At 38.9% G+C, this 16,315-nt stretch overlaps 1 protein-coding gene across 7 annotated transcripts in view; it reads left to right on the top strand.

Annotated features, from left to right (window-relative positions):
- cbfb (core-binding factor subunit beta) overlaps positions 1 to 15,896 on the top strand; it is a 37,742-nt gene extending 21,846 nt beyond the window's left edge. For 2 of the 7 annotated variants that reach the window (XM_044193560.1, XM_044193564.1), the window contains 4 exons: positions 2,078 to 2,194; positions 2,579 to 2,674; positions 4,290 to 4,355; positions 11,525 to 15,896. In XM_044193560.1, coding sequence (XP_044049495.1) covers positions 2,078 to 2,194; positions 2,579 to 2,674; positions 4,290 to 4,319 — 243 coding nt within the window. In that variant the 3' untranslated portion in view covers positions 4,320 to 4,355; positions 11,525 to 15,896. Of the gene's footprint in view, positions 1 to 2,077; positions 2,195 to 2,578; positions 2,675 to 4,289; positions 4,356 to 5,516; positions 5,573 to 11,524 lie in introns of all 7 variants that reach the window. The other 5 variants (XM_044193558.1, XM_044193563.1, XR_006377712.1 and 2 more) reach the window with 4 other exon arrangements.
- Positions 15,897 to 16,315: the final 419 nt, after the last annotated feature.

The raw sequence follows: 16,315 nt of genomic DNA, 5'->3' as shown, positions 1-16,315 counted from the left end.
CAAAAGGCCAAGGGTCAGATTCAAACCCACACTGCTGCAGTAAGGCCTTGTACATGGGGCTCACACTCTACCAGGTGAGCTACCAGGGTGCCCTATTGGGTGATTATTCTCTGTGGTTTATTCACAATGATTGACCCCTTTCACATACAAGTAGTCTTGTGATCCATTGTTACTGTAAAAATACTGATTATATCCACTAAAATTAATCAAGTCCTGTTTGGTTGTAAAATGCCTTATAACTTGCTAGCACACTGCTCAATAGTCAGGGAGGAAAATCTAGGAGATAAGGTAAAAATTGGATTCTTAAGGCCATTTGACTTTTAAGTACAAAACAAAAGTAATATGCTGCCACAAGCTGTTTGGCGGGAGATATTTTGTGTATTTGGAACTGTTAAAAGGCAGATCTGTTACTTAAATAGCTCCAGAGAAGGTCAAAATGCAACTGCATGTGTTAATTCATTTGACTTTAGGAAAAGATCATCTTTTCCCTTAACAAAATATGTTTTATTGCCAAATGTTCAGAAACAGTTGAGTTTAGCTCACATTGCAGCAGCTTGGATTTAGACAGACTGCTAAATCTAAACAAAGAAATGGTTCTGTGATCCTACACATGTACACATTCCTTCACCTCATGAAAATACACACAGACACACGCACATTCACATATTTGGTGGTTACATTGCTGCCCCCCCTGGCATAGAGCCATAGCCATGTAATATAACCAGGAGTTGAGAAAGAGAAAGTCTGACCCTCCTCTGTCTGTCTGACAGTCTGATGCTGCACACTGGGCTTACTGGGCTGCTCAGTAAACATGAGGAAGAGAAAGGGGTTTATTGAACATAAGCAAGCACTTCTAGTCACCTTATTGTCACTGCTCATTCTCCCACTATCCTGCTCTCCCTTTCACAGATAGACAAAATAGAAACTAAGGTCAAACAAGACAGACGTAATGATTTGTGGACAGCCTACTTCTGAATGGCTAATGTTGTTTTGTACTTGTTTGTGTTATTGTCATGCTTAACTGACGACACATGAGGAGTGAAGGAACATGACATTTATTTTCAATAAATAAATAAGAGGGCTGTACAGGCTGAGATCATTATCCCAAGATAAAAGACCACAGAGTCATATTTTAGCTGTCAGCTGAATAAAGGCATTGAGTAAGTCACAGACCTTGGGCAATGGCCATAAAAATTAACACACACACAAAATGACGAAAAGAAGAAAATGTTTTTAGGCATATAATATTTACTTTGGATCACTTTGTCTCCACTCAGTCCAATACAAATGCTTACTTTTCCACTAAAACAGGACTGACACCCTGCAGCAGCAAACGCACACACAGATTGGTACACATGTATGCATATACATACACATAGACACACTATACTCAACTGCACTGCACGTCAATGTGTGTGTGTGGGGGTGTGTGTGTGTGTGTGTGTGTGTGTGTGTGTGTGTGTGTGTATGTGTGTGTGATTTACTAGTCCAACACTCAATTGTACTGGAGAGGTTTTGACGTAGTTGGTGGTTTTTCCTCTTTCACAGCAGTAACAGCGGGCAGAGGGAGGAGAGGCCTCCATCTCCCAAACACAGAGCTTTGTATTATTCTGGAGAAACAGCTGACGGTTTCGGATTTAACAATTGCAATTTAGTATGTAGCTCTAGGTCATATTAAGCTGCTGCTCCTTCCTAAGGCTAATGTACAATTGGCCAATATTTTTTCCAAAGTCATGCAAAACAGAGAATCAGTCTTCTGGAAAAGCATCAGATCTCAGTCTTTTCGTCTTGTAGCTCATTCTTATTTTCCATGTAGCTTCCTGCCATATCAGTTTAACACCTTGCATTCACTGAAGAAGAGACCAGAGATTTTCTGACGTCAGGGGTTTTTAAACATTACTAGCAGAGGAACTTAACAGAACAAATGTCGAGTCTCACACAGGACACACGTTCAATGATATACCAAAATACTGAACTAATGCTAAGTTTCATATCTGCTGCAGAGTGATGTTGTACAAACAAAATGCTGCCATTAATATCTCTCATTCTCTCTCCCTTTCTTTCGCTCTCTCCTCAGGTCCATTTAAAGGCTCCTATGATCTTGAACGGGGTGTGTGTGATCTGGAGAGGCTGGATTGACCTACAGAGGCTGGATGGGATGGGATGCCTGGAGTACGATGACGAGAGGGCGCAGGTAACATAATACATGGATATATGGGTGTGGAGTTAGAAAGAAGTTAGCTTACCAGACCTCTGTAGCCTGCTCCCCCGACTGGACTGTTGGCAGTCAAGTAGCATTGTGGGTAATGTAGGACCAGGTTTGACAAGGAGGAAGAATGCATGCACTAAAAAAGACGATATCTCTGGTTCTGCTGCATCAATTTTGATGCTTTTCTTTTAAAATTGTCCATCATGAGTCTGACAATGTTAAAGCAGTGCAATGCTAAACTGGTGGAAATAACTGCTTTACAATGTGTCACTTTTGTCACTGCGACCTCTTTGTCACAGAAGAGATAGAAAACTAAACTCACTCTATTTGTCTATGCGTGTGTGTGTGTGTATGTATGTGTGCGCGCAGCATGAGGACGCTTTGGCCCAGGCAGCCTTTGAAGAGGCTCGCCGCAGAACCAGAGACTTTGACGACAGAGACCGATCACACCGAGAGGATCTAGAGGTGAGAGGGCCCTGTAAAGGTGTTGCTTATAGAGGACCGATGCTGGTCTGCGGACTGTTACTGCACAGTGTAGCTCCAACTGTAACAGTCACAGTAACATCTGCTTCTTCTTTAGGCCTATCTTAGCCTTGCGAAGCCAGCCTAAATGTCATAAATTCTGATTTTGCCATCATTTGGTCCCAGCAATCTGTGAACTACAGATAATACAATATTGTGACTTTCCACCCTCCCGACTCTTGTCAACCACTACTTTAAGAGTAACTTAACACCATACTGAAATGCGTTGCTTCACTTCAAGTCCGTTGCACCTCTGACCACAACCACCATCATTGTTGGGTGTGGTCAGAAGTGTGCTCCATTGCACCTGTAAGCACACTCAACTCACCCGTGATGACTCAGTGGCCACACCCTGAGTACATTTCTGCATCACTGGAGGTCAGCAAAAACAAGATTTTCTGCTGCTGTTAAGTTACTTTGTAAAGTAAGTAACTGAAAAGTAAAGCATGATTCAGAAACTGCATGACTGTTTTGTGCAAAGACAAAAGATATACAAGCAGGTAGTTCATTCATCGGGTCACGTGTAGAAAGGGCTCATGTTGATGTCTGAGTGAAGGAGAGTGCTGTTACTTATTTCAGCCTATTTGAAATGAGTCCTCTCTTGGCAGACCACAGTGAGCAAAGGGAAGTTTCAAGTTTCTGGGCTGGCTTTGCAAGGCTAGACTTAACCAACTGGAAATTTCCAAATAGTATTTTCATAGATCTAAATCAAGCATCATCAAAACAGCTTGCTTATAGTACAGTTTGCATATTCTTGCTTGCAAACCATTCAGAAAATTATTTGGTACTCTTTGTACCAAATCATCTTTGGTAAAATTAAGAGTAACAGTAAACTTGTAGATACTTTGTTACAGAGATGAACGGTTCATCTTTTTGCAAATGTGCCCTAAATATGTTCTACATATTCCATAATGTATGTTTGTTTGTAAGTCTATATACTAAACACCATTTTATTAAAGCCACTCGGTCAAATTTCCAGTAGGACTTTCTTTGCTTAGCACTTGGGGTGGCTTAGGGTTGTGTGATGTGTGGTTGTGATTTATGTAATGTAATTTAAATAGTAGGCCTATTTCTACAGTTGGAATCATAGGTTTAGTGCATGATCAGTTTGATGATAAATCTAATCAGATAATTGATTTGATATTATTGAACTATTGAATGAGTTTTGTCAGGTGTTCCGAAAGCCTCAGAAGGGAAAGTAGTTTATTTACTTTGTGCTACAGATCACAGAAAAATCACTTCAATTTGATGAATCGAAATAACATCAACAATCGTAAAAATCAAATTCCAGAAATGTGAATTGTCTTAAGATCTGTTCTTAAATTGCGGTTTGTTTGTTGAATTTTCACTGTGTACAAGTTTGTGCTGTCTAGATGTTTTACATGTACACAAATCCGGATTCACAAAGTATACGCTGTTGGTTTGAATTTTGAAATCGTCCCAAATGCATTTAACTACCTGAGACAAACTCACTTTCCCAGCAAGGCTTTGGGGAGATCAGTGGCATCCTTCCTAAGTTGACGCCCTACGAATGAACCCCAAATTGTTTATTTTTTAGGACCCTGTGGTTTCTAAAATCTGGGACTGATGACACACAGACAGACAGCCAGCAGAAAAGAACAGGGTCTGTGTCCTTCATTTCTCACCATCTATCACACTGTCATGCACTAAACCACCCTGTGTGTGTGTGTGTGTGTGTGTGTGTGTGTGTGTGCATGTGTGAGTGTCCACCTGTTTTATATATGTATGTGAATTCTTGTGTTTGTCCATCATTTTCTGTGTGTCTGTGACCACAGCCAGCTGTCTGTGTCTTTTTATTTTGATTTATGTGTGTGTTTGTTAGTGTGTGTGTGTGTGTTCATGAATATGCATGCTCTTCTAATGAATTTTGTGACTATAATATCTGCTCCTGCTTGTTTAATGCGTGTGTGGCGTGAGAGACAGAAATAGCAAGATGTGACCATTTCATAGCTAGTTTGCTCAATGACACACGCACACACACACACACACACACACACACACATCAAGACCTACCACAGCTTTGCAGCACATGGTCATGCAGAAATTAGAGAGAAAGGAAAGGCAGGAACTCAGCACATGAAGAGATCAGAGGGGGAGAGAAGCACAGATGAGGTGAACAGAAAGACAGGAAAGAAAAAAGAAAGAGAGTCATTTATTGAAGGTCGTCTTTCATCAGACTGATCTCATGTTTCTTCCCTGAGGTTCTCAGAGAAAAAGAAAACCTCGTGTCTCCTGCTGAATCAATATAAGTACCATCACTATCCCCTGAAAACCCACACACTCTGTAAAAAGACTTAGCATCAAAAAATGTAAACTATGTCTCACACTAGGTTATATTCTTGTTCAATACGTGACACATTCGATTTCTTGATGAGAATTAGATGAGAAAATTGATACCATTCTCATGTCTGTGTGTTAAGTATGAAGCTAGTGCCTTTATGTTAGCTTAGCTTAGCATAAGACTGGAAACGGGGAAACAGCAAGCCTGGCTCTGTCCAAAGTAAAAAGAAGAATCTGCCAAAAACGTCAAACGAACCTTTAAAGGAACCAATGTATGTGGTGGCCTACTAGCTGAGAGGAAATATGAAGCAGAAAAACTGTTTTGGTGTGTGTTGTTTTTCTTGCTAATAAATTTATAGGGAACTTTAACACAAGTGCCTTTTTTGTTGCTTTAGCAGCAAGTTAAAGTAATGTCTCTTTGGCCCTCAAAAAGTTTTTCTCTCTGCCATCACTCTTTTTATCAAACACATTTCTTTGCATCCAGTTCACTCCTTGGCCTTTTTGAAGAATGCACAGAATCAAAGCACCAACAAAACCACAGTAAGTGCTTTTTCTGCAGGGTGAACACAGTTTTGTGGACAGAGCAATTATATACCAAGCAATATCTCTGAAGAAGCTCTTCTTATTTCGTATTTGTCCATTCCTATCAGAATGAATGTGCATGTTTTTACCATCATTTGCTGGGAGACTAACTGATTAGGACTGCTCTGTAGCTCTTCCTAGATGTAATTTCAAAGGTTAAGAAAGTTATTAAAAGGCTTTTTCTCCAACGCCTAACAGTAGGACCAAACATGTCCAGAATTTTAGATGACTTACGACTGATTTCCTCCTTTGGCAAAATGCCTCTAACGTTCTAAAATATCTCAATAGATCAAAAAGATAAAAAATTGAACAACAAATTCCATAACTGTTTAATTTGGCTGAAATTCAGAAACTGAGGCCCTGGATATACTGTGTATTTAAGACCACAGAGTGTAGAAAATCAGATAGTGTCTCCGACTTTACACATATTTTTCTGGAGAGATGCTTGCGAAGGCTTGAGTTTGTTTTAGTACTTGTTCATAATTTTGTACCTATGTGCAGCGCAGAGTGTGGGTAGGGAACAGAGACAGAGTAGTGGGTAAATAGCCTAATGTTGAATGTGGGAGAATTTAGAAGCTATTATAATTATCAACAGAAATACTCCTATTGTCTGATGAGAGATTATTATAAAAGCCATTGCAAAATTAGTTTCATAAGACAATGTCCATATGAGTCAGATTTGAGAGTTAAGATTGTGAGAAACAGCGGTCGCAGTGGGATCCTGCAGATCTTCTCCAAGCTGTTTCTTTGGGTGTGACTGACAGGCGTTGCTGAATAGCTGCACAGATTCAGCCTCTGCATTTCTGTGGTCTGAACTCCACCTCTCCTTCTGTCTCTCTTTCTTTTAAACTCTCTCTCGAGTTAGCTGGTGAACTAGTTATCTCTCTGACCTGTCTATACTGTATGTAATTCAAAGGCTCAATTAACTTCTTCTTCTGCTAAATCAGATAGAAACAGTAAGTTAAAAAAAAAAATTAAATTGCCCCCCTTATATTTACAGTCTACATTTGTAAAACATACATGTAGATTTCTTCTGTTGCAACTCAATAATAGATGATCAGGCAGAGAAGCAGAAAAGCAGAAGGCAGAGAGAGAGAGAGAGAGAGAGAGAGAGCAAGAGAGGGAGAAAGATGTGAAATATGAAGGAGTTCATCCAAGGCATGGCATAATGGGGGTGGCATACAGTTATACTGTAGTGTAGGCATTAATTTTTCATCCTTGCATTGTGTATGAATGATGGGTCACTGCTCCAATGTTACAAAATGAAATGTTTAAGAAATACTTTACTACAGTTTGAACAACATTTCAGTGTAATTTATAATAAATTTATAATTTTATATCTGGAGCATACACAAGGCCTTCACTGATATACAGTAATATTTAGACTGAAGTCGCCACATTCACCATCTTTTCAAGCCAAAATCTCAATCTGAGAAAACATCTGTGAAACAATATTTAAACTATAAACATCTCACTCAAACCCAGATTACAGAAGATCTTAAAGATTATCAGGTAGCTGTAGATGAAACCATTACATTTACATTTACTTCTGTGATGACTTGCTATATGATCGATAAAGATTAGATTTTTAAAAATGCTGTTGGGGAAAATTATGTCAGTCCAACTTCCAGTCCATTTCTTTTATTGGGTTGAGCAGGTTTCATTGCAGTAAAGCTCAGCAGAAAAACACTTTTTTTCACTGGGTGCTCACTGAATATAAAGCTGTTTCTCCTTCAATTCCTGAAGCCTTGTCATTTTGGCAGATACAACATTTTTCATCCAAAAGCAGTGATATTCCCGTCATTCAAGGTCAGAGGCTACCTGTCAGGATGATGGATTCAGAAGCAATAGATTGAAAAGAAATGTGCTTTTTAACGACACACACACACACTTCCCCAAGTGCTCAACAGAAAGAGATTTGGTGGTGAATGATGAGCTGGCACTGAAAGCATTAATATATCATTAGTATTGATCGCCATCAGACCCCCTGCTTTGACATACACACACATTCAGAGAAAGATTCAGATACTGTACAGGCACATGTGCACAAACTTGCAGATACAGCAAATCTGCTCTAACTTTGTCACCACACACACACACACACACACGCGCACTTCTCCAGTATTGAGTTGTGGTTAAGCAGCCTATAGTGGCCCAGCGGGCTTCCATCTGTGTGTGGATCAATACAGAAAGCTCTCCTGCCTTTAGCATTAGCAAAAACCACTCCTTTCTACAAACACTACACGACTAACGGCTGTGATGTAGCAGCAACAGTGCAAGTGTGAGGGAAAACTGGATTATTTGGTCACAGCTATGAGCAGCTTGTTTTTTACCTCACACACTCAGAGCCCTCTGTGCTCACATCCACATTTCTACAGACTGGCTTCTATAGAATTTGTTGTGGATTATATTTCAATCTTGTCCAAGTCCATCATCTGAATGTATTTTAAATCATTCCAGCCTCAAAATAGCATGTAACTGATATTGTAAATTGTAAACAGATTACTGAGTGTTTGCTAAAAGGAATATGATTAATAAGTAGGAAATCTTCTGGTTTTCATTTTTCTCTGATTTTGATTTATACATAATACTCAGCCATTGCACATGATCCGAGAAAAAAGAGTGGAACTTCAGTTGAAAAGGCCTTTCTCACAGCAGACATTTTGACTTGTCAAACACAGGTGTAACTAATCATTAGCTGCTGCATGCCAATGCAATAATTGCTGGAGAGAACTGTTAATGTTATTAGTTCCACCTGTGCTTTTCCTGCTACGACTAAGTCAAAATGTCTGCCGTCTATGAATCAGATTCATTTGGGAAAGATTTGAAAAAAGAGTGCTCTGATGCTAGCAAGGTTGCAAGATACAGATAAGCAAAATGTACTCCGAAAGAAAACAACATGTAAAGTACAAAATGGACAGATTTGACAGGAAAGAAAAGAAAAACTAGAGATGCTCATTATGCAAACCTGTCAATCAAATCCAAAATATAACACTTATCTTTTTTTTTCCCAGCTACCAAATTGGGGCATGGCGCAAGAGTTTTGGGAACCACTTCATCATACCAGTTAAAAAAAATCAGATAGCCAAACATAGAATTCAGAACACTGATCCAAGAATACATTCAATGACAACATTTTTGAACATTCTTTGCTAAGGTATGTTTAAACCTGCAATAACTAATTTTGTTGGCCACTTGGGGGCAGCAGAATTAAGCTGTAAACACACTGACATATCATCACCTTTTAAGTTGATATGGCTAACTTGTTAGCAAACAGCTTAATTACACATATAGCAGTTACGGAGCAACTTTAGCATTCATTTGGAGTCGTGTTTCTGTCAACCTGGCAAATGTGAGTCCAATATTCACTCTCCTTTTAGCTCTGGTTTAGCATCAACGAGGCTGATGAGAGCGGTGAAACCAAAATAGTAACATAAAATAGAAAAGGCAGGAAAACCAAAACAATGAGCAAAGCATGCTATAAAGCTCCGTAGAGCTGAGAGGAACTGCAGATTCGAGTTTTAATTCTCTGTGTGTTCGTCACTACAAGCGACCCCTTTCACACACAAGTAGTCATGTGATCCACTGTTAATATAAAAATACTGATTATAGCAGCTTTGATTTAGGTTTGGCAACCCAAAACACTTGGTTAAGATTTGGGAAAGATTGTCACCATAATGGTAATGAAAGGTCACCATTAACTGTCTGAGATAGTATCTTTGTCCTCAAAGTTGAACACGTTACACGCCCATCGACCACCTCGATTTCAGTATTCACACTTTTTGCTTACTTCTTGCATTGGCGCTGAACATTGGTTGTGAACATGCTGCAGAATCATCCAATATGAACTTAATTCTTAGGGAGAATGGGCTGACACAGACACAAGCACAAATGGTTCATTGGGACTCCACTTTGATCCACACATATATATATTTGATAGCAGCAGTTTTGATAAAGCAGCAGAAAGCTTTCCAGAGGAGACAAACTGGAGTCAGTCTGGCTGTGAGGAGTCAAAATGGTAGTATGACATACTGTATGTGTGTGTGCATGTGACTGTGTGTATGTTGCTATTATGGTGAGTCATTGAGATGACACAAACTACATTCCAGTTGAACTAAGCAACCCCTTTACTATCTCTGTCTGAATTTCTGTCTGCTCTGCTCTCTCCCCACACGTTGTCACCTCCCTCACCTTTCTCCCCCTTCCTCCCCCCTCCCAATTTCCCTCAGCTATCACTTAAATGTAAACATGTAACCACAAGTATTTTTTACAGCAGGAGCAGGTCATGCCACGGGCTCACACACACACACGCTCACACAACACCCAGTCATGAAATATATTTAAAAGTCTTGTCATACTGATGGCTTCTAATGATGACCCAATGATCCACTTGGTGTGTGTACATGTTTATCTGTATCAGACAGCCTGTATGTCTGCCAATTTATCTGTCTGTCTGCCGTTCTGACTGTCTGTCTGCCAGCTACCTTGACTAAAATATCAACATCAGTAAAGTGTATAAACAGCAGCACTGAGTCATGTTATAATAGAGTTATCTGGCTCCCTCTAGTGACAGTTTGTGGAATTGCAACTTCTTTTTTGTTAGTCCCACATCAACCTGTAGTTGTAGAATAGGTTTTTCATCCCCCAGGAACCAAACTGAGTACAGTTTTGGGCCCTTGTTAGTTACCTTCTAAGGTAACATTTTATTTCAACTCACCTATAGCATCTATGAGCAGTTAATAAGCAATAAATAAATGGTTTATAACACAACATAGTGTTGTTGTATTCTAACACTGTAAAATTGTTGTAAGCCAATGATAATATCATATTTACTGTATATTGTAATTGTAATTCATACATGTTCTTAAAAAACTTTAAGGGTTACTCAAGGGATTTTGTATTGTGCTCCCATAAAGTTGGGTGGTTCACAAGATTTTTAAAGGAATGGTCAAAATCTGTGCAGCGGAGGCCGTCATCATCAGGGTTTCAGACTTTGGAAACCTCCCTCTAGAGCCACAGAAGATATTATACAACTGTTCTGATGGGCCGAGTAATATTCCTCCTGACAAGTAAATTGAATTGATTTGTAACAAATGATGGAGTGCCCAATTTAGGACATAATAAACAACTTAAACCGTAACCTCATCGATTTTTCTACATGTGCTCAATCACATAATAAATGTTTATTACTCACTATAAAATAGCAGTTAAAACCCTAATCAAGCATGTCTGTCCTGCATGTCTGGTATGGGTTTAAATGGTTTTTTTATACATTCATTAATAACCAGTTATAAGATATATAATGGCTGATAACCATTTTACAGTGAGTCATACTATATTTATTAATTGTTTTTACATGTGTGCAAATCATTCACAGGCAGATTTAAAACTGCCAAAGATATGTGATTAAATATATGATTACAACACTCATGCAGTGCATTCATTAACTGTTTATACACAGGCTATGGATGCTTCATAGTTGTTAACAAAGTCATTAATTAACACTTGTTCTTGTTCTTAGTTGTTTATCACTTTAGTGTCAAATAGTGTGTTGTAGACTATTTATTAATTGTGTATGTACTGCTTATAAATGTGTAAAAAGAAAGTTTTTAAAAAGTTTATCCAATAAATAAACAAACCAGTCAGGCAATTCATTAAACCTCACTATTACTTGATGTTGAGAATGGTGAAGTGTATATTATATACATTTTTACATACTTGAAAAACTGTACTTAATTTATTGTCTCGATCTCTCTGATCCCTTTCTTGCTATCTTTCACATGTCCTTCATCCTGTCTTCTCATCTGTCTAATCCTCACTCTTCTCTCCACGTCTCTCTCCATTACTCTCTCTCCTCTCCTCCCCTCCTTTCTCCCCCTCTTTCATCCTTCCATCCCTCTCTCTCCCCAGTCCAGACGACAGCAGGACCCCAGCCCTGGCTCAAACATGGCCAACGCTGACGTAGAACACAAGATGCGCTGAGGAGGACGAGGATGAGGAAGTAGTGGAGGGAGGAAGAGGAGAAAACCAGGGCTGGCTGTCCATTCAGTTTCAATACAATCAACTGAAGAAAAAAAATGTCAACTGAAGCTGCAATTGTAGACCAATTGTTCACCATTATTTCCTAACAGGTTTGATATGATCGTTTTCACATGCCAAACATTTTTAAGATATTTAAATGTAGAAGAATTCCTGAATTGATTGAATTGAAAGTGAAGCAAGCCCTAGAGAAGAAGGATTTAAAGGACCCAACGGACCTGGGCAAAAAGTAGTTGAATATATTTAAATACAGAGGAAGGAAAATGAGCAGTTGATTTAGCATATTGCAAATATGACACATCCAGAGTTGAAGTTGTTTATTGAGTCAAATGAGTGTTTCAGATATATAAAGTAGAGATTGAGACATTCAGAAACTTTGATATCTTTTGTCCAGGTCTTAAAGGATTTGATGGATAGGGGTAGATTCAAATACCAAAAGTATATTTTCGATTAATACAAGATTGTTGAAAACAGAGGGAGGGGGGTTGTAAGGGGGTACAGAGGTTATTAAGGAGGGGAGGAGGCAGAAAGACAGACGCTAGAAAGAGCAGAGAGATTTGTTAGGCTCAGGGTCACAGTCAGGGCTTATTGGTCAGGATTACCAGTAGAGCATGCATCAAAAGTGAGGTGTTGACAAAAGAAATTATTCTGCATTGTTCAGTGTTGTGCAACACTTCACATTTGTGAACATGCCCATGTTAACCCCCACTATACCTTGCTCACTTCCTGAAACCTGCTGTTTTCTTAGACCAAAGTTCACTTTGCTGGAAAGGGAGGGAGGGAGGGAATAACAGAAGGCGAAACTGAGTCACATTTTAAAAAGTGGGCAGGTGGGAGGAGAGCATCCAGAGAGATTTATGCCAGGTTGTAGGGTTAAGAAGTGTTTGCTGTACTATGATATTCATGATCTCTTTAAAACATCACTATGGTGAGATGCCCATGACTATAGAATCACAGGTTATGTAGCAACAACCTCGAGGCAGGACAGTTAACAAAGAAAACTGCTACAAACTCTGCTATCTTTGGCTCTGGAAGTGGGATGGGGAGGGATCAATTCAAATGTCTTCTGAGGGGTTTTGCACTATGTGATACACTCAGTCTTGTTCTCCACATGGAATTTCTTTATATGCATGAAACCAAACACAGGCCTACCTATGTTCTTTATTGTTCCCTATGCAGCCTATTTATCACGAGAGCACTCTTTTTACAGCGCTTTAATGAAGAATAACTGGGTGATTCAAGGCTATGTCATTGTGAAGCCAAATTTAGGTGTGCTCTTGCCGTGGACCCAAACAGCTCGCGTGCTCAACAAAGCACAAAAGCATCGTTTTTGTTTAACCTGGATTATGTTTGTGTCCTAGTGAGACACTTGAGCAGACAAAATGCCACTTTTGTTGGCCAATGTGTCACCCAGGTGCACTGGTGATAAGCTCAAATGCCACTCTGGTGTGGCGTTCATGCTAAAATGAACCCACAATGTTGTGCATGAAGGTGGTGACCCCTCATTTTGGCCCCTGTCCTTTAGAATCTGTGCACACCTCTGAACTGAAAAAGAAGCGTGTTTCTTTTTCAGAGCCACAGGGTCATCATAACATAGCATCACTGTCCAGTGAAAACCATGTAGTATCTCCAAATGTGGTGATTTTGAATTTTTTAGGGTTTAAGTGTTGCTTTATGGGTTAAGAAGTAGGACAATAAAAAAAAAACATCTTTTCTAAAAAAATTTGTTTTTTTTCACAGTTCATGAAAAGTTGACGTTTTGGAGAGACATAGTTTTCTCCGGACAGTGATGATAGTTAGCATACTACTATAACATGCTACTATTCCAGTGGATATCAGCCAAAACACAAGCTCACAAACTCTTCAAAAACACCCCATACACATCAATGACATGTGTCACATATCACTTCTGTCACTTCTAATGTATAAAAATTAGATTGCAATCCACATTAATAATTTATCAGCTCAGATCATAGACTGTACAGTCTATAGTACCAGTTCAGTTTAGTTAGAATCCATCTATTGATCGATCAATCACCCAGATATTCCTCATCATTAAAGGACTGTAAATGCCTAAATGCAGTCTAAATACTATTCCCTATCCTGTTACAGCACTAGCGTAATGAAATGGTTTTGTTATCTTATCGTTTTGTTTGTGTGAAAGTCATGATGTTTACTTTTTATATTACTGCTCACCTCTGTATATGTACTCATTTTTGTTTATCCTTCAGCTTTGTTATGTACTAGTAGTAGCAGCGGTAGGCTATTTTATGTCAAGTTGAGTTGAAATTTACGAAATGTCTCCAGAAATTTGGGAGTTTGGAGGACTTTTGTTGCTTTTGTTTTTCATTGTTTCATGTGTTCCTTTTATTAATGTTATTTTTATTGTTGTTGGGTTTTTTTAAGGAAATCCACTTCCTGGGTTAAATACATTGAATGTGGATTTACTCAAGCCCTGTTATTAGGCGGTATAAATGTTTTTATATTGTGCATCTAGAAGCTCATTTCATTTTCCAGTGTGTTTTACATTTAGTGCACTCAACGGTTTTATTATAATTATTATAACCATGAAAAATCTTTTGTTTATTCATGCTTTTCTTTTTTCTCAGTCTGACTTATTAAGAATTTTAATAAGCTTTGTAACATTTTACAAGAAGTTTTTGAGTAAAGAATTGTTGTTGCTAAAAATAATAGTTTAAATTAAAATAAAAAAGTGAATTGAAAGCTCAAACATGATAAACTTGATGATACGACCCCAGCCAGACTACAGAGAGGTTATATCATTTTAAAACACCTCAACATGCAAAAGAACTCAAAGGAACTGTTTAAGCTGCAATGGTAACACATTTGTCAACTTTTCTACAGCCTCATTAGCAAAAACTCACAAGGCCAAATCATCAAGCTCAGGGTGCAACAAAAAACAATGCAGGATTCTCATCCTGACATTTGGATACTACCTGGGAGGACTTAATTGGGGTAACCTAAGGTCAGAAAATGTACTTTCTCATTGGCAGCCTTAGTTCATTTTTTTTCCCACGGAGATTTGGGAGACTGGGAAGAAAAGCGTAAATGTTTCCATTTTTCTCAGCGCATACTGATCCCGCAAAGTCAGCTGGCCTTGTGACTCTGTGCTTAATTAGTTCAAGAATGTGGAAAACATACTTTCTGTCTGAGGGCACCTTCAGTGTGATAAGCGGTGGATTTTTGTGACTGAGTGTGATATTGGTATGTTGAAAAGATGAGACACAGTAGTGAAGTGGTATTAAAGACTTTGAATGATGAGGTGAGGTGGGTGGAGGGACAGAGGAAGACATTAGAACATGTTGGAGCATAAAATGGACTGTGGCCCACAATGAGGTTCAGGTCATGTGGGTGAAAGCTGTCATAGCTTTACATGTACAATGGCTGTTATGTTTCCATGGAGCTGAGTAATTCTTACTTGCATCCAGTGTAGAAAACATTAAGGTCCCCTGCAGCACAGATCAGGAAGTTATTAGGCATGCATGTTCAAATTAATATCAGTGGAAACAGAGCATGGGTATGAACCAGTACAGTGAGAGGTGAGGTGTAGGTGGACAGTCCGGTGCAGTACGGTTTGGGATGATTTAGCCTGGGCACCAGGCTTTCTGTAGGTTTTTGGATAACTGTAAGTCATGAATTAGATGGTTTTGTCTGTACTACAGCTAGACAATGGCCAATCAGATAAATCTTAGAAATAACTCATGAAATCTGCCATAGCGCAACTCTTGGTCAACCAAAGAAGCATTAGTGAGGGATTAATTGTAAAAGACAATCTAAGTCAAATTTCTAGGTTGTAGTTAGGAAGTGGCCACAGTGTACCACCCTGTCCCCACTACACCCACCCAGTGTATCCATATTATGCCATTATTTAGATGGTTACCCATGTAAACACCTTAGTTGATACTCCATCCCTCAGTTTTCTTAATGCAGGCATTAAGGCAAAAAATAAACCACAAACATTTTCTTTCTTTCTTTCTTTTTAAACTGTTTATCTTCTTATTTGTTTAAGTTATTTATACTTTGGTTTTATTTAGAGATCCAAAGAAGAACTCTGTGATATTTAGTGGCTTGTACACACTCCCCAAGTTTCTCCTTCCTGTGTGTGTGGTCTGTCTTTCCCTGTGTTTTAGTGTTGAGCTTGTCCTCTCGGAGGAATCTGAAATATGAGATATTCACTTCAAAATGTTGGATGTTTTTCATAATAAACATGTATGAACTCTTGTATTTGTTTCTGTTCTTCACACTGAAACAGTCCCTTCACTGGAACTAAAGACCCTACACAGCTCCGACCAGACAGGTGTTTACACTTTGACTTCTTCTCAGGACTGTGTGGTGTGGTGACTGTGCTTGATTGACATCTATCTTACTTTCCAATTTGTTTTGTTTCTCCTGTTAGAGTGGAGCAACATACACTTTTACAATTCTTATCACTAAGCAGAGTTTAGTGACATCACGAGCATAGCTCTGCCCTCGAGAGCAGTCTACTCAGTGTGTGTGAGTATGCAGGGCCTTTAAATAGGCATTTTCCCCAGCAGACATGTTGACTTGTCATAGAAGAAAAAGCACTTAGTTACTTAATAACATTAATGATGGCTCCCAATAACCCATAGTGTGACAGTGAGCCAGCATGCACAATATTAG

This window comes from Siniperca chuatsi, linkage group LG4 (assembly GCF_020085105.1).
Source record: "Siniperca chuatsi isolate FFG_IHB_CAS linkage group LG4, ASM2008510v1, whole genome shotgun sequence".
In the NCBI taxonomy this organism is placed as follows: Eukaryota; Metazoa; Chordata; class Actinopteri; order Centrarchiformes; family Sinipercidae; genus Siniperca; species Siniperca chuatsi.
The sequence above is the reverse complement of the archived record's forward strand: the minus strand, read 5'-3'. Positions and strand labels throughout refer to the sequence as shown.